The sequence below is a fragment of the Nymphaea colorata genome, chromosome 11, assembly GCF_008831285.2.
Source record: "Nymphaea colorata isolate Beijing-Zhang1983 chromosome 11, ASM883128v2, whole genome shotgun sequence".
Taxonomy (NCBI): Eukaryota; Viridiplantae; Streptophyta; class Magnoliopsida; order Nymphaeales; family Nymphaeaceae; genus Nymphaea; species Nymphaea colorata.
In genome coordinates this window covers 5410547-5429781 of record NC_045148.1, presented here as the reverse complement: position 1 = coordinate 5429781, position 19235 = coordinate 5410547, and the positions used below count along the sequence as shown (strand labels likewise).

General features: G+C 41.7%; 3 protein-coding genes across 12 annotated transcripts in view; all 3 read right to left on the bottom strand.

The window, feature by feature from the left end:
• Positions 1–695: 695 nt before the first annotated feature.
• On the bottom strand, positions 696–1544 carry LOC116264311 (probable CCR4-associated factor 1 homolog 2). The gene has a single exon (XM_031644450.1). The coding sequence runs from the start codon at positions 1542–1544 to the stop codon at positions 696–698; it is 849 nt and encodes a 282-aa protein (XP_031500310.1).
• A 928-nt stretch (positions 1545–2472) lies between these two features.
• LOC116264310 (probable CCR4-associated factor 1 homolog 7) lies at positions 2473–3327 on the bottom strand. Its single transcript, XM_031644449.1, has one exon. The coding sequence runs from the start codon at positions 3325–3327 to the stop codon at positions 2473–2475; it is 855 nt and encodes a 284-aa protein (XP_031500309.1).
• Positions 3328–4782: 1455 nt separating this feature from the next.
• The window catches only part of LOC116264594 (transmembrane E3 ubiquitin-protein ligase FLY1-like), a 41709-nt gene continuing 27256 nt past the window's right edge, over positions 4783–19235 (bottom strand). For 4 of the 10 annotated variants that reach the window (XM_031644903.2, XM_050080603.1, XM_031644906.2 and 1 more), the window contains 4 exons: positions 9863–10030; positions 8230–8558; positions 5550–5666; positions 4783–5459 (listed from right to left, as the gene is read on the bottom strand). In XM_031644903.2, coding sequence (XP_031500763.1) covers positions 5358–5459; positions 5550–5666; positions 8230–8558; positions 9863–10030 — 716 coding nt within the window. In that variant the 3' untranslated portion in view covers positions 4783–5357. The remainder of the gene's footprint in view (positions 5460–5549; positions 5667–8229; positions 8559–9862; positions 10031–19235) is intronic. The other 6 variants (XR_004174897.2, XR_004174899.2, XR_004174898.2 and 3 more) reach the window with 6 other exon arrangements.

Genomic DNA, 19235 nt, shown 5'->3' with positions numbered 1-19235 from the left:
CAATTACCCATCATACCTATTTGAATCCAAATTTTATTTTAAATTATAAATAGTATTTTTAAATAACTGCGAATTAGACATTAGGTCCTTCATGTTATGCAGGAAAGTTCATGCATATCTTTTAACAATCTGCTGTGTAGAATTATTAACACTATTTATTCGATCTACCATGATTTTCACTCAATTATTCCATTTGCTTTGCCTCCCAATCAGGTGCAAGGCACAGTCATTTCCTCATTACGTTATCATTTTGGAGTAGTAGTGGATGAATGTCGCTCTTGATCTACATCGTTCTTGTCATCATCTTGAATAAAAAAAGGCTTAATGTGAGCTCTGTTCTTGCATGTCTACGGTTTGGTGATCTTAAAGCTCCGAAGTAAACTTCCAACACCGGGCGATTGGACCTCTTGGCATGAACTAGCCATTCTAAGATTTCGATCATCTGTACGTAAGGGTTTGTGTAAGCGATGCTCATCAAATCTTGTTTCTGTTTTAGAATAAAAAGAACAACACAACACTTCTTCATCCAAACTGACGGGAAGGGAAAAAGAAAGAAAACCAAGATTCAAGCGCAGAAGGTCAGTGTTCTTAGACGTCATGGTGAAAAGATTGAGAGATAAAACACGAAAGGTTACATGAGTTGCACCAGCTGGCAATGAAGGAGAGAGGAAGATCCCTCACAGGACTGCGATCGATCAGACATGCTCTCCGCTCTTGCAGAAACCAAAGAGGACGTTGCCATGAAGGTGCTCCAGGAAGCCGCCTCCGAAGCTTTCCTGCTTCATCTTCAAGAACACCCGCAGCACCAGCAGGCTGTCCGACCCCGCGCCCTGGGTATGTTGCCCGTCCCTCCCTACGCCCATCGTTTCCGCCACGCCGTCGAGGCTTCCGCCTCCTCCGGCTGGGGAGAGACGCAGGTGCGCGGTCAGGTGCATGACGTCGTAGAAGCTCGGGAAGTATGCCCGTAGCCACTGGAACCACTCGTCGCGCTTCCGAGGCAGATCCTCTCCTCTAAGCAACTTCAGGAGGCCCCCGAAGTCCAGGCCGCCTTTGAAGACGACCCAGCGGATGCGGCTTCTCATCAGGATGCTGGCTCCGAATAGGCTGAAGCTGAAGTGCGAGGGATCGATTGCTCGCCTCTTGCTCTCCTCGGCATCGACTGCGCAAGCCCGCAGGACGCCGTGCTGCCACGGCGCGAATTCGCCGGTCCGGCGGTCGACCACCCGGAGATTAAATTCCCAGGCGCAGGGCTGCCCCGTGTCCTCGCACGTCGGCAGGTTGCCGCCTTCATCCGAGAGAGCGAGCCCCACCTGGAGGACGGAGGCACCAACGGTGGCGCGGAGCGTGGCGTAGTTGGCGTTGGGGTCGCCCGGGGAAGCGCCGGGAGGGATCCTGCCGCGGCGTTGGTGGTTGCGGTTGCTGTGCAGGAGGTTGATGGAGAGGGAGATGAAGGGATGGGAGAGGGCAGCCTGCTTGATGATGGCTATGATCTCATGGTGAACGTTGTCTGCCCACACGCTCCTGATGCGAACGGGAGCGTCCATGGCCGCTCCCACCAACTCAAGAAAGCAAGAATGTCAGAGAGAGAGCGAGAGAGAGGGCGACTTGGATGTAAACAAGTGTTCAGAAGATCCGAACCATTGCTTACATATCATATAATTCAGTTTGGGATCTTTCTTGATCGGAGTCAGACTCATATTTAATTGAATTGAAGCTTGAAATTTTGAAATCTAATGAGGAACCAACAAAGGCAAGATCCAAGTTGATTTTATGTACAATTAGGATAAATATGGAAAATGTGGAATTTCAGGCTCAAATCCAAATACCATATAAGCCACAACCTTATATAATGCATAAGAGTCTCATTACAGTTCGGATCCGTTTTGCCTTACTATCGTACCTTGGTAAACAGGCTACTTGAAAGAATGTAAAAAGCATTTTAATATTCGATATAGAATTGCTATATTGCATGTCTTTTTGTGGAGTTTGATATCATCTCTTTTAGACGTAGTACACCTCTAATTCATAGCAGGTCTAGATCCGTTTCGAACTAAATACAAAAGCCTTTAGATCTCTCTCGCTCTACTCTTCAAGAAAGACTCATGGTTAGCTGATAGTATGCAGGAATAGCCTATGATATAGCAGACAAATTGCAACCGATCACAGGAAACCAACTTCTTCTTCATCAAGAATCCAAAATCATTTACAAGCCAGACAAGAGGAACATTCAAAGAGTTCAAATGATCATCACAAAAACCACCAAAAGAGAGAAATACAATCTGCACGACGTGTAAATCTAACTAATACACCACCACCATCGTTCTTAGCAAGGTTCAATTTGTATCAGAAGATATCGAAAGACAAACAGAAACACCAACACCAGAGGAGCTGCAGACGGAAAAAGATACAAGGAAAGGGCCGGACCGCCAATGAGCGAGACGGTGGGCGATGAACAATAATGGAGATTCATGATCAAGAGTCGTCGTCAAGTCCTTCCTCGCTGACCCCAAAGACCGCCGTCACGGCATATTCCAGCAGCGCAGTGCTAAGCTTTAACTTCATCAACGCTGTGAAGATGCGCATGGCCAGCAGGCAGTCGGCCGCCGCTCCGTGCGGAGGCTCACCCTCCCTCTCCATGTTCACCGACCTCCCCAGACCCCCGATCGTCCCGTCGTTCCACTGGTCGTGCAGACCCATCAGTGCAGCCAGGTCGTAGAAGAGCGGGAAGTACAGAAGCAGCAGCTTCAAGAATTCCGCCCGGTCGGCCGGTAGGCTCTGGACGCTGTGCCTCACCCACCGAAGCAGCGCCACGAAGTCGAGACCGCCTTTGAACACCACCCAGCAGATGTGATCCTGCATGAGCACCGCGCACTGCCACAACTCAACGGCAAAGAATCCCGGATGGATCCCCTCCCTCCGCAGCCTCTCGCCCGTGGTACCACTGCAGCATTCCTGCAAGAATCGCTCCTCCTCCTCCGATAGATCCGCCGCTTCACGGCCGTTGCCGGCGTCGTCCACCGCCATGAGGTTGAACTCCCACACGCAGGGCCGCTTTGTTACTGGGCATCTCGGCAGCATCCCTTGCTTGTCCGAGAAGGCAAGGCCGACCTGCACCATGCTCTTATAGTTGTCGCCAATCAGGCGGAGCGTGGCGTAGTTGACATCGATGTCACCCCAGTCGTTGGCGGGAGGGACTCTATCGCGGCATCGAAGAAGGCGAGTGGTCAAGGAGACGAATTGGTGACTGGGGAGGAAGCCCTTGATGATACTCATCTCCTCCTCCAAGTTGTCCTTCCACACACGTTTGAAGAGGACGTTGGATTTCATGGCGGAAATGTCCGGCCAAGAAAGAGCAAGAAAGTCAAGAAACGATATGGAGAGAGACAGGGAGAGAGAGAGCGTGCTCTAACTGAGAGTATGAGATGAACAGATTGTTGGTTCTCGTAGTTCTTTCGTGGGTGGTGAGAAAGAATGGTGGTTGCAGAAGTTGCAGGATCTTCAGTACACACACAGAGAGAGAGAGAGAGAGAGAGAGAGAGAGTATACGTCTACCCCTCTCTTAGCAGGTTGGCTCTTTGGAGCTCAAGAATCGACTCCATCCTAAATGATTCTTGATTGATTGCAGGCTGTTATGGTTCAATAATTCAAATTTTTCTTAAAAGGCACACAACTTTACTGATATAACCAAAATAAGATCAAGTCTGCACTGTTTTCTATTGACAACCTGAATTACGAATTTTGGCGATTTTGTAATTCACGCTGGCTGTTCAATGAAACAATTCTTTCAGTATGTTCTATTGCGCGTTCAAAGTTAGATTGCCATTTCGTGAAACTTCTAGGCGACTGTTTATGGAAAAGTATATAATTTTCCAGGTTGGTTCGGAAAATCTAAACAATCCCCGGATGTCCAAATATGCCAACACCATCAAGCATAAAAGATGATGGGTGCCGCTATTAGTAGGCGAGTAAGCTAAATTCAAACAGTGAATGAAATGTATAGATCACCTGCAAGCTCACTGGTTCGCCCAGTGATGATCTCATGATACTAGAGAAATCCGGCCACGTTGTTAACTGTGTTGCATCGGGAAACATGGAAGCTTAGTATCCAGTTCAAATTGATTTCCCACAAAAAACAAGAAATCATGCTTCCCATTCAAATGAATCTTTCGAAAAACTGAGGAATGAGATTAACTTTATATAAAGAAATTAACCATAGACAGATAGTGCGGTTGTAGTAATATGTAGGCTTCCCACATAAAATTTACCTCTATATATATATATATATATATATATATATATATATATATATATATATATATATATATATATATATATATATACACACACACACTTACTGTAAAGTTACCCAACCATGTAAACAAGATTGTCCATTTGAAATAAAAAAATAATTAAAAGAAATACAATGAGAAAAATGTTTGAACTACTACTAAAATGACAAAATACACACCAGTTTTTTCTCATTGATTTCTTAGTTGGGTCCATTATTTTTGTATATGTTGTCCGTTCTAATTGGACTTGGATTTATAATTTATCTATGCATGACGCAGCCAGTTACTTAGAGTATAACTTTTTGACCCAAGCCATACCCAGCGGGAACCTGTTGTGTGAAAGTGTGTCACCACAGGTCACCGTGTCGATCAGCATGCAACACGCCAAAGAAAAAACTTGAATGATTTCCTCACCATGCTCTACAAAATGGTTAAGAGCTTTCAGACCAGCAGATATATATACAACCGGAAAGAGACCATATCCATCAACGCGGAAAAGGAAGAATGTATTGTCTTTACGTATAATTAAAGTCTCATGCATACAGAATTTTCGCACAGTCATACTCAGATCCCAAACAACACGAGCATTGTTGAACAGCTACTGCGAAGCTGTTGGAGGAAGAGAAATATTTTCAGATTACAACATTATTGAAATTATACAAAGCAGTCTTTGACATTCAGATCCAAAAGAATGCAAACATTGCCTGCAAAAGCCACCGAAAAGAGTTGACAGCAAGCAAAATGTTAATTAAATTACAACAATGTGGAAAATATGCAATGTAGTCTCCAGATTGTTGATGACTATGCAGCATTTCTGGCTCATGCCTCTGGACTTAATGGCCAGACAATTCATCTACAGGGAATTTACAGTTTGGCATCCTACACTGAAAACCTGAAATTAATTATGTATAACAATTTTATTTTAAATATGGACGAGAACCATCTGAAATCAAACTATAAAAAAAGGAAAAAACACTAAGAATATAATCATGATTCACCAGACCCAATTTGCATTATGATGGAAGTGTGATGTCAATATGTTGTAGTATACAAGACCAATAGGAGTTCCTAAACAGGAGGCAGGGGACGCCGGCAAGTCGGGCATTCCATCTTTATGTCCATCCATCTTTGCAAGCAACCAGAGTGGAAAAGATGTTCACATGGTGTCACCTGCAGCAGTAATGGAGGTCAAAATCCAAGTTACGTTTTAGGGTAGCCAGTCAGCAACACTAATCGTATAGAAATACTTTAACTAGTTACCATGAAGTCATCAGAATGCTGCGACAGATCAATTGCAGTCATGCAGATGACGCAATCACTAGCATGATTTGTGCTTTGCTCAATCTTCCTGTGATAGTTATATTTCTCAGGTAGAATCTGATCAACATCAATGAAAGAACATATCACCACAGCAGAACTCGGGAAGAAAAGCAAAATCAAAATTATCAATCATTACAAAAGAAAATGAAATCTATTGGTGGATAACCTTTGCCCTGTTGCCCCATCATCCCCCCAAAAATTGTGCGAGCCATTCACGACTGAAATATATTAATATTTAAGTACATAAACATTATTATTCAATTAAATTATATGGCTATTATTAGATCTATGCACTTTGATATTTTTTGTTGATTTTTATAGTTTTAGTGAAATTTTCCAAAGCGCACCTAAAGAATTGGTAATAATAACCTAGGACACACCCAACCTCTTACATATTGTCCAAAAGTCACTTAAAGTTTTACACCATTGATCAAAACAACTATTTGCCCGTTAACCTGATTTATTACTAACTTAAGCTCCAGTTAATATGATGAGAATGACGAAACTACCATTAACAAACACAAATTGTAAATTCATTAGTTTGTATTCCTTCTTAAGCATATCTAATATTATTATTACGTGATTAATTATATCCAAAGAACTTGGTTTTTTTAGTATATGTAATATCCTTTTTATTAGAGTTATGAATCTGTTTGATTAACCAAAGAAAAGTTTAGGTGCTTTTCCAAAAAAATTCTCCTTTTCTGTGTTTATGTATTCATTTTTTGCCCACGAAGCTTAGACCTCAAAGCTTCAAGAGCTACGGTCACCTAATGAGTATATTTGTGCTTCTCCTCATCTCAACTCCTCTATAACATTGATCAGAGTAAACTGACTGTTACAGAGGCTCAGAATGATCTCAAGTGGACTCATGCTATACAAGAAGAGATCGAAGCCTTGAGCAGAAACCAAACATGGAAAAGTGGTAGAGATCCCTGAAGCGGCTCATCTGATTGGATCCAAGTGGGTCTACACTATTAAGTACAAACCAGATGGGAATGTTGAGAGGTACAAAGCTCGCCTGGTTGTCAAGGGGTTTAGTCAGAAATATGGGATTGACTACTTGGAGATGTTTGCTCCTGTTGCGAAGATGAAGACTGTTAGAGTTATTATTTCTCTAGCAGTCTTGAAGGAGTGGAAGATGTGTCAACTTGACGTTAAGAATGTTTTTCTCAATGAAGATCTTGAAGAAGAAGTGTATATGTATATGCCCCTAGGATATGAGAAACCGGAAAAATGTTGTAAACTGAAGAAGGCTTTGTATGGGCTCAAGTAGTCTCCCCGAGCATAGTTTGAACGTCTTAGACGTGTAATGAGACAACATGGCTATAATCAAGGAAACAGAGATCATACTCTATTAGTAAAAAGGAAAAAGGGTAAGGTTACTCTCTTGTTGTTACATGTGATGATGAAGATGAAATAACAAGATTAAAGGGTTTACTGGCTGCTGAATTTGATCTCAAGGACCTTGGCAAACTAAGATATTTTCTTAGTACTGAAATTTCTAGATTAGGTACGACCATTGTGCTAAATCAAAGGAAGTATACCTTGGATTTACTGAATGAGATAGGAAAACTAAGGTGTAAACCGGCTTCTACTCCTCTGGATGCTGGACACAAACTCAGTATTAAGGATGGAGAACTTCTTTGAGAAGAAGCTAAGTGGAGGTATCAATGTCTGGTTGGAAAATTGATCTACCTTACTCTGACTAGACCTGATATCACCTTTGTTGTGAATGTGATGAGACAGTTCATGCACGCGCCAACCGATACTCACTTGAAGGCTGTCGACAGAATCTTGTGTTACATGAAGAGGAATCCTGGGCAGGCTGTGTTGATACTAGAATATCTACTTCAGGGTACTGCATCTACTTGGGAGGAGATCTTGTTGTTTGGAGGAGCATGAGACAAGATGCATTCAATGACAATCTATTTAAGCACCACTAAATTATCACCTCATTTAAACATGTGAAAACGAAAAAGCAAAAGAAATCAGCAAGACAAAAACCACCCAAGGGCCACACAACCAGTTGTCAACTGAATTCTTAAAAATTATGAAAAAATTCAATTCTTAATATGCAAATGGATGAAACGAATCAAAAAATTAAGCAATGCACCAACTAAATCAGCAAGTGAGAAGAGCATAACCAACAGAAATTAGACTTTCAAATTCATGTGAAGCATTCAATAACTTGAGCAACAGCAGACCTGAATAAATGCACGTTAGGTATCAAGTGCAAGCCCAGTGATAAAAAACATAAATTCAGAGTTTATATTCAAAACATTTTGCATAAAGTTATTTGAGGGAAATATTTTGAAATTAAAATTTACTTGTATCTCCACATACTAAAAATTGAAAACATAAATATGAAGCACAAAAAATAAGTACGAATAAGAATGAAAATACTACAGAGGATAATAAAAGAGAAGCACTGGTTATTGATGAAGCTTTTGCTTCAGGAGAGTCAATAAAGATTCAAAGTGAACCACCTTCCATGAAAAGGCTATTTAGATATAAATCAGTACAGCTCATGAGCATAAATGTAAAGTTACATTCCATATAGAACTTAATCTGAAAGAACCTGTCCCACAACAAAGGAAATAACTGTAGAAATTCCAACCTGACGAGGAATGAACCATCGAGATCCCAAATAGTGTTGAAGGAGAAGAATGATAGCTTGAACTCCCACAAATATCATGAGACACAAACACCAATTCCAGTCAGTATCAATTCGCATGAAGTTGTTTGGGCAACCAAAAATATATAATGGAATGGCCAAACGTGTCACAGTGATCCCCAATATGTAGTAAGGATGGAGAGGTTTCCGAGTATCCTTTATGACATTAGTCACTATTTGAGGAATCCAAAATGAATATAAAACTAACAAAAGCGGGCGCAAGAAATTATGCATCTCATACATTACTACGATGCCTCCCAAGAGAATGCCATCTGCAAGAAAATAACTCATTGTCACTTGCCAAATAAAATGAGAATGCAGGAAGACACCAAAACGAAAGGCACAAGCTTGCTACAAGCAATAGTATGTGCTATGCAATTAGGAACTTCCATTTTGTCTTCTCTTATGTAAATACAAGCCCACAGATTTGATCTATAGAGTCGGTGACAATAGCCTATAAATCAGTGTCACAGATATCATGATATTTTCAAAAATGTAGTGATATTCATGGAAAAAATGAGAAAACGGAAAGAAACCGTGTATGTGTGTGTGTGTGTGTATATATCGCAATATTTTGAAAAAAAAACATGCAAAATAAATTTATCGTGTTTCACGATTTTTTTTGCGTTTTTTGTCGTGAATTTTTTTCCGACTTTTTCATTTTTATCTTTTTTAACATTAAGATCATCAATGATTCAATTTTAAACTTAAACTAAATTATTTTTCATTATTTTTAGCACCATTAAAACATTCTTTGTACCACTTTCATCTATTTTTATTTATATCTTCTTATTAGTTCTCATTTATTTTATTTTTATCTATTTAGAAATTTTTAATTTTTTAAAGTTTGCCACAATTTTCCTGAGATTTTTCCCCAAAGGAAACAATTTTGCCGAAAAATACCCAAGAAAAACCTTGTTGCTAAAAACCCGAGAACGATATTTGTGACAATGCTCTAAATTAATCTAATGCATGTCATGGTTTCATTCAAAGCTCATTGGCTGAAAACGCATCAAATTTTAAAAGCTCAAAAAGACATGCACTTTTTTGTGTCTAAAGGCAAATGAAAGGTCTGATTTCTAGGCTTTTTGCCATGTTGGCCATGTGCATGCCATTAGAATGTGTCAAACTAACTCAGATTGTGAAGTCCCAACCAAGTTCCACACGCAACCATTTCAAGCAAATATATACCACAAAAAGGAAATGATGAACTTTTATATGATATTTTTCATAATAACTGATAAAGTAAAACCACAACCTTGGTAAATGGATGGAAATGTAGAGAAATAAACTGTGGATCACTATTGACAGCTTGTCTCACAAAGGAACCTGGTTCATCTCAATAGCTCCATATTAACAAAGCCCTGTCTATATTATCAAAACCCTCTCTCTCTCTCTCTCTCTCTCTCTCTCTCTCCTCTCTCCAAATATGCCACACATGCACATACTCACAAATGTTTCACATGCAGCAACTGAAGATAAACTACAAAATGAAAAGGAAAAAACTTCAACTTTGTTCCATTAGGGCATCCATATGAAAGAATTAATTTGATGAGAATGTTTAATTAGGACTTACAGAAACGGCTATATAGGGTGGACAGATCACGTCTCATTGTTTCCCATCCCTCATTTGAGTTCATGGATCTACTTGCCTTCCAAATTGCAAGAAGATACCTCATTTCAAATATTGCAAAAACCACAAATTTGAAAAAGGCTGCTGTGGCAAATGCATTGAAAAGTGATTCTGCACATAAAAATTGCATGTGTCACTTATCAAATATCAATAAAGAATAAGCACATGTAAGGGCAGAATATGAACCACAAAAGAAAAGACAACTGTATTAGCAACAAAAAGATAGAGACCATGACAGCAATCAGCAAACCCACTAGCATTTTAAATTTTTATGCAGTATGCGACATGCAGCAAGAATTATAAAAGTTTCTTATTTTCTTCATTTGAAAAACAAGTAGAGAACAATCCTTTGAAGCTTACATGCTATCACTGTATCATTAGCTTGTGTTGCAGCATGATTGCAATGGTCCTCAACATTAGTCTATAGCAAATTTCTTCATCCAACTTGATTTTGCAAATTGACAGTAAATGGTTTTCGCACATTATAGAATCTGGTATCGAGGAGCGTAAATGAAATTCTAAACAACCATTTTATCAACTATCAATGCTGAAATTAGGTTGAGAAGCTTAAAAAAGAATCTGTCCAAAACAAGACTGAAAGGGTACAACCATTTGGCAGAATCCTAGGAAAGACGACTATAGATCCCTATGCTAAAAATGTTTTCCTATTCTACAGTTTATACAAAATCATCCATAAACTGTTAAGGCCTATATGGATGATAACAGGCCTAACCACATCTTGCTTTTACAAAAATTCTGGCTTTCCAAATGTTTGAAAGACCCAAAAAGATGAAGAAAAATATGTTTAAAAGAAAATTTAGCCACCATTGGCTGGGATATAGGCCCACTGTATTACCCTAACATCAGCAACCATAACCAACCTATTTCCAAACTAGTGGTGGCTGGGAAGTGGACCTCATAAAGAAAAAAACAAAAGACCAAAAAACAAGTAACTCCAAAAGTCACGAGACAAAATTGTCCACTCCAAGTTGGAAAACATGCTAGCTGATGTCACCCATGTCCAGCAATCATACTCCCAATTTCCAACCAGTAGTGCTCAGGAAATTATCAACCATTTAGAAACTACAAATGGCAAAAGAAAAAGGGAAAAAAGGTAAGTTGTCACTTATGCAAGACGGACACCCAAAACAGGTGCTGCACCAGATTCAACACAAGTCAGGTGCGGGTGCAAGTATGGCATTGGTGTGGAAATTGACTCTTAACACAAGTCAGGTGCGGTTGTTTGCACCTACACTTTTTCCTCCAAGATGAGGACACACCTTACTCAACTTAAAATGACTTACGTACAACTAAACTCCATAGAGAGCTAAAATCATCTTTCTATGGAGTAAAAAAAAATGCGAATCAGCTTCACCAATCATTGTCAGTAGTTATCTGACTAGCGAGAACAAGCAATGGTTAGTGATTAGAAATGGGTGACGCAGTGATTGGCCACTATTAGAATACCGTGTAATAGGGAACCGGGTCCGGATATGGACCCGGTACCCATGGGTGCGGGAACCGAGGATGGGCTCGGTTCCCTAGGCGGGTCTCTCTACCTCCCTCTTTTATTCTAATCACTTATTGTAATTGTTGATTAAGTGAATTAAGTTTTCTCTCCTAGGGTTGCGGTTTTGTCCCTAAGTTAGAGCTTCCCCGTGGTTTTTCACCTCGTTCCGAGGTTTTCCACATAAATCTTGTTTTTCACCTCGTTCTGAGGTTTTCCACGTAAATCCTGTGTTTGTTTTTCTTTCTCTTAAACAAACACAGGATTTACGTGGAAAACCTCGGAACGAGGTGAAAAACAGGATTTACGTGGAAAACCTCGGAACGAGGTGAAAAACCACGGGGAAGCTCTAACCTAAGGGCAAAACTGTGGTTTTTCACCTCGTTTCGAGGTTTTCCACGTAAATCCTGTTTTTCACCTCGTTCCGAGGTTTTCCACGTAAATCCTGTGTTTGTTTTTCTTTCTCTTCTTCCGCTGCGTGTTTCTACATGGTATCAGAGCCAAAATTGTGTTGTTTGGCTTCTTCGTTCGTGTGTGATTTAGGGTTTTTTTTTTGGAACCCTAAGTCTGACCTTGCTGGAGTTCTATCTCCGACGTCGCCCTAAGTCCTGCCGCTGACGCAGCCTGCCGTCCCACCGCCGCCCGCCGTCGCCTAGCGTGCACCGCCGCCGTCCGCCGGTCTGACACCGCCCGACATCGCCTGGGTGCGCCGACGCCGCTCACTGTTCGACGCCGCTCGCCGTCGCCTGGCCTGTTCCCCGCCCAGTGCCTGCTTGCCGGAAATCCCGCTGCTCTGCCGCTGCCCGTCCTCGATTGTAGGCAAAGTGACGCAGCGCCCGGGTCTTGCGTTTTTCTGGTATTCTCTGACTGTTGGATTTTTTTTTGTGGTCGATATGGCTGAAGAGATAACCTCCAAGACCGATGTTACCTTTGACACGGGCAGCAATCCCAAGAGCAAAAATTTGCCTGTTCAAGTCACCTCTATTCGGCTGAACAAAGACAATTATCTCTCTTCGTCTGCTGCGCTTGAAATTGGGATCACTAGTCGCGGTATCACTGGGGAGAAACCTACGCCTAGTAAAACTGATCCTGGATGGGCGACTTGGGCGTTGGAAGATAGTCAAGTTAAGGTTTGGATTATTAGTTCTGTCTCTGCTGATATTCAGCCCTTTATTTTGCAAAAGTTGACCTCATATGACATGTGGACTGTGCTTGCGAGGATGTATGGCCGTAAAAAGAGAGTCCTGCGTACATACCAGATTAAACGCAGCATCTATTCTCTTAAACAGGGTGACTTGTCTGTGGCATCCTTCTATGCAGCCCTGAAGACTAAATGGGAGGAACTGGATTATCATGTGAATGATGACTGGAATTGTGGTTCTGATCATGCACTGTACTGGCAGAAAGAACGGATGGACCGCACTTTTGTTTTTCTGGGAGGTCTGCGTGATGAGTTTGAATCCATTAGGAGTCAAATTCTCAACTGTGACGAGACCCCTGGAATTGAGGAGGTGTATGCCCGGGTGGAATCTGAGGAACAACGCCGTCAAGTGATGCATATTGACTCTAGTCATGGTAGTTCACCCTCTGCTTTTGTTAGCCGTGCTCCAGGGACTGGGCAGCGTCCTATTCGGCGTTGCAGTCACTGTAACAAGTTGGGACACTCAGTTGATTTTTGTTGGGATCTTCATCCTGAGAAGAGGCTCACCCATGGTCGTCCTCCCTCTGGTAGGCGGGGTCCTCCTGTGCCTGATACTAGCTCTCCAAGTGTTGAAAAACCGAAGCTTTCCTCCGACCAAATCAAGGAATTACAAGCATACATCAGCCGGTTATCTACTACTAAGGAGGAAGCCTCCACGTGAGGGAGCTCAGTTAGCCCAAGCTCTTGTTGCCACAAGTGATCAAGGTAATCCCTTACTTGGTGATTGGGTAGTTGACAGTGGAGCTACTCATCATATGACACGGAACCCTAAGATGTTTCAAGAGTACAAATTGTCTTCAGGGCAGCAACGCGTATCTATGGCTGATGGGTCCTCGATCTCTGTGGCTGGAAAAGGGAGTTTCTCCTTATTAAATAAATATCTTCTGCATAATGCTCTTCATGTTCTCAATATTCCTGTGAATTTGTTATCTGTCAGTAGTATCACCAAAGAACTCAATTGTAATCTAATTTTCTCTGCTGATCATTGTACCCTGCAGGACTTGGTGACGGGGAAGAAGATTGGGATTGGTTCGGTTATTGATGGCCTCTACAGACTGCCCGTACAGGTTGCCTCTGTTGTCATCTCAGCCACTAGCACACTGTTGACGGGCGTGGAGGACAGGTCTAGCATTATGAGATGGCACGAGTGCCTTGGACATCTCTCATTCCAGTTGATTAAGAAGTTGTTTCCTCGGTTGTTTACTTTTGTTTCCATGGACTCCTTCACATGTGAAGTGTGTCAGTTTGCTAAGCATGTTAGGGCTTCGTACCCTATTTCTATCAATAAAACCACTCGTCCTTTTGCTTTGGTTCACTCTGATGTTTGGGGTCCTTCGGGAGTACCCACTTGTCATGGTTTCCATTACTTTATGACTCTGATTGATGACTACTCCCGTTGTACGTTCGTGTACTTGTTGAAAGAACGCAGTGAAGTTCCTGTCGTTGTCAAAAATTTTGTTGTCTTTGTCGAAAATCAATTTCAGACCTCTGTTCAGATTTTCCGTACTGATAATGCCAGGGAGTATGTCTCCCAATCCCTGGATGACTTCCTGCGGGGCAAGGGTATTGTTCATAAGACGTCCTGTAGTTATACTCCTCCTCAAAATGGCATGACCGAACGTAAAAATCGCCATTTATTAGATGTCACCCGAGCTATTATGTTCCACAAGCACGTTCCTAAGCGCTACTGGGGCGATGCTCTCCTCACTAGTGCCCACCTCATCAACCGTATGCCCACTCGTGTGTTGAATGGCCGTACTCCTTACTCTGTGCTCAGTCCCACTCATAACCCCTGGCCTCTTACCCCTCGGGTGTTCGGGTGTGTTTGCTTTGTTCATAACCATAGTCTCACCATCAAGAAACTTGACCCTCGGTCTGTCAAAGCTGTCTTCTTGGGGTATTCCTCCACTCAGAAGGGATATAAATGTATTGATCCTACTACCTCCAAAATCTATGTCTCCCAGGATGTTACCTTTCATGAACATGAGGCGTATTTTCCTGTGAATCCTCTTCATGGGGAGTGTAGAGGGGGACAGTGTGGAAGAGTATTCTCCAAATCAGCTTATTCAGTTTACTGACTTCTTGGACTACAAACTTAGTCACAGTGTGGAAGATACAGTCAGAGATGATAAAGATAGTCATGTGGAAGGAGGCCCTGTGGATGATCAGCCCACATCCCGTGATCATTTGTTTGGGCAAGTTTACACTAGAAAGGAGAAAGATGTGGTTGAGACTGTTGATGTAACCAATCCCAATCCTGTGAGTTCCCCGAATGAACCAAGTCCAATGAATGAAGAGCTTCCCATAGCCCTGCGCAAGGGGACCAGACCAATCATGTACTTCAGAGATTCGTCTCATATTCAAAACTCAGTAAAGAATACAAATGCTTTATTACCACTTTGTCTATGTCTGTGATTCCCAGGTGTGTGGAAGATGCTAGAGAGGATCCTAAATGGCTACAGGCTATGACAGAGGAGATTGATGCCTTGGCAAAGAACAACACTTGGGAAGTGGTCGATATTCCCAAGGGGACTCACTTAGTTGGTTCCAAGTGGGTGTTTAGTGTGAAGTATAAACCTGATGGGACTGTGGAACGGTATAAAGCTCGTTTGGTTGCAAAGGGGTTCAGCCAAAAATACGGAATTGACTATCTTGAAACCTTTGCTCCTGTTGCAAAACTGAAGACTGTGAGGGTCATTTTGGCACTTGCAGTGCAAAAGAAATGGGGCATGGACCAGCTTGATGTCAAGAACGCCTTCTTGAACGGCCATCTAGAGGAGGAGGTCTATATGAGCATGCCTCCCGGATATGCTCAAAGTGGAAAATGCTGTCATCTCAAGAAGGCCCTGTACAGCCTGAAGCAGTCCCCTAGAGCATGGTTTGAAAGGCTAAGGGTGGTAATGAAGACAAATAGGTACAAACAAGGAAATGGTGATCATACCCTGTTCATTAAGCAGAGAAGTGGCCTGGTGAGCATTCTTCTTGTCTATGTTGATGATATGATTGTCACAGGTGATGATGAAGAAGAGAAAAAGAAGATGAAGGAGAGGTTAGCTGCTGAATTTGACCTTAAAGATCTGAGAAAATTAAGGTACTTTCTGGGAATAGAGATTGTTCGATCAGAGACAGGGCTTGTCATGAGCCAAAGGAAGTACACTCTGGACCTCCTGAAAGAGACGGGTAAACTGGGATGCAGGCCCTTTCTAACTTCAATGGAGTCAGGTACAAAGATAAGTATCAAAACTGGTAACATCCTGGATGAGGAAGGAAAAGGACGGTATCAGAGGCTGGTTGGTAAGCTTATTTATCTTACTCTTACTCGCCCTGATATTACTTATGCTGTAAATGTGTTGAGTCAGTTTATGCATGCTCCTACTGATTGTCACTGGAAGAGTGCAGAAAGAGTGTTGGGGTACCTGAAGAATAACCCAGGTAAAGGGTTACTGTATACACGGCAGGACAAACTTAATATTGAATGATACTCTGACGCCGATTGGACTGGTTGCACGGATACCAGAAGATCTTCCACAGGGTACTGCATCTTTCTAGGGGGAAACCTGGTGGTATGGAGGAGTAAAAGGCAGGAGGTCTATTCTAGATCCAGTGCTGAGGCTGAATACAGGGCTGTTGTTATGGGGGTTACAGAGATGTTATGGCTAAAGATTCTTCTAGCATATATTGGAATTGAAATTGAAGAGAAGATGAAAATGTATTGTGACAATAAATCTGCGATTAACCTGGCAAATAATCCCATCCTGCATGACAGAACCAAACATGTGGAGATAGATCGCCACTTCATACGGGAGCGTATAGATTCAAAAGAGTTGATCCTTCCTTATATGAAGTCTGAAGATCAAATTGCAGATGTTCTAACTAAAGCCTTATGTACATCTCAATTTGAAAAGAATGTTAGCAAGCTTGGCATGTTTGACATGTATGCCAAGCTTGAGGGGGAGTGTTAGAATACCGTGTAATAGGGAACCGGGTCCGGATATGGACCTGGTACCCATGGGCACGGGAACCAAGGATGGGCTCGGTTCCCTAGGCGGGTCTCTCTATCTCCCTCTTTTATTCTAATCACTTATTGTAATTGTTGATTAAGTGAATTAAGTTTTCTCTCTCCTAGAGTTGCGGTTTTGCCCCTAGGTTAGAGCTTCCCCGTGGTTTTTCACCTCGTTCCGAGGTTTTCCACGTAAATCCTGTGTTTGTTTTTCTTTCTCTTCTTCCGCTGCGTGTTTCTACAGCCACCAATGATCACCAACAGTTAATTTGTAAGTTTAATCACTATTCTACATCTTTGGTGACCGGCGAGGCACGCAGCTGGCGGTGAGTCTCTCTCTCTCTCTCTCTCTCAAGCTCTCTCGCTCAATGGCTCCCTAAAACCTTCTCCATGGTTGCTTCACATTGTCGTTGATCTTCTCAAGGCAGATTTATTTGATCAGCTTTGGCAATTTTATCTCCACAATACCTAGCTCGTAACAGCCAAGCTCAATGGCAGATGACAGGCAATCTCAATGCCTAGGGACCCACCTAGTCCCTTTGTTGTGGCGGGTTTGCGATGAAGTATCCATTCAGGCTACAATTTAGTTTCTTTGCTTCCCTGTCCGAGTTCCTCAGGTTTGCCCTTGCAAGATGCATTATTAGTGTGACTGATCTCCATTTCTTCATCAGTTTGATTTGAAGGGAAACCCTGTATGAAAATCTTACATTGCTGGCTTTACAATACCCATGGTTGATCACATTTGTCGTGATGCTTGTGACTCACCGTTCATTTTCAGGTCTAGAAGGGTCTCATCGTTCCAGCCATTGGTAAGTCATAGATGCATTGGTCAGCCTCGAAGTGGTGAGTGGTGGTGCCCATCGTGTGTCATGCCCAATTCTCCCTGAGCTACCTTGTGTTCACATTGCAGAAGGGGCATCTTGAAAGGACGTATACTTAGGTGTTCAGCTTTTCATGGCCCCAACAAGCACCTACCAGTTTCTCAGGGAAGGTCCTCCCACTCTATTCAGTTTAATTAAGTGGTACAAATATGCCACATTCAACAGGCAACTCCACCTACCACTGCTATACATGTCGATTTGTTCTGGGTTGCATTACCTCAGCCATGCTCTAGTTTTGCCTCATGAAACCCCATATGTCAAAGTTATGTTCCCATTGGATCGTATCCAATGTGTGTTGCTACTAGTAACTTATGCACTGGGATCCCACGGAAGTGAAAGGGTTGCTTGTCCATCCCCCAGTTCGAACTGCATTAACTCCTTTGATGATTGGGTGCACTTTCCCAATGCTCACGCTGCTCTCGCCTCCAATTTACTGTAGCAATTCCTCTCCCTCCCTTAATCTCCATTATCATTCATATTAACTATGCGACTTTCACCATTTTCCAAAACTTTCTCCAATCTTCCTAAGACCCCTCTTTGCCTCCCGTTCTTACAATTAGTTTTCTCCCATGTCAGCTCACCTGTCTCTTTGTTCCCCGTTCCCTTAACAATTGCCTCCCTTCCTGCCAGCCTCATAATCCTCCTTCCAACCTATTCCTCCTCGATCACCACACTCCCACCACTAGAACATTCTACCGCTCCTTCACCTTCCTCTCTTTCCTCACTGGCTGGCTCCCTATTGTCTAATCATGCGGTTGTTGTTGCATTGCTCCGCCTTCGCCTCTTTGACACTTACATAACATCACCAACACTATTTCTTCTCAAAAGGAGCATCATTCTTCGCCGCTGTCGTCCTTCTTTCCAACCCCCACCCCTCCTCACCAACCACCCCCCTACCCACACACCTTTCGTCTAAAGACTCTAAACATCAACCACCCCTTCCATACCCTCACCTATTGGCTTGAAACTGTTCTTTTGGTTTACGGTTTTAAACAATGTGGTCTTCCCAGGTATAATAAGTTGTTTTTCTCAGGAAAATCCCAACAACTTGAGAAAAAAAATTCTAAAAAACCTATAAATAGAATGTGAAAAATTCAATAACAAAAATTGTGAAAAAAATGCAAAAAGATGTATTCTTTTTGTGTTTTTTGGAATTTTTTTTCCTTGGAGTCTTTTTCAAAAAGACAAATCTTTTTGCAATTTTTTCAGTGGACCCATTTTTGAGGCATAAAATGGGTTTTTGCAAAAAATGTACTTTCTATGATATATATATATATATATATATATATATATATAATCGGTAAATACCAGACCACTTGGGCAAGGGATAAAAACCACACCTCTAAAATTTGTGTTTCAAACAAAATATGAAACTCCTAATGTGTTCATAAGCACACTAATTTTATATAAACCATGTTTTAGTTTTTTTCTAAAAATTTTGATTTTTTTTACTATCAAAATTTTGATGTTATAAGAGCCGTTCAATTTTTTATTATTAAAAAAACATTATTAAAATAAATAAATAACTAATTTAATATATGTTTCTCATCAAATCACACTTAAGATCATATCTATAAGGTTAGATTGCAGAAAATACTATAATAATTAATTTTAATGGGTCTAGTTTTTGTCCCTTATCCATGCGGTCAAGTTTTTACCAACTTTATACCAAACCACTTGGGTAAGGGATAAAAACCAAACCTCTTAAATTCATGTTAAAAAGTGTT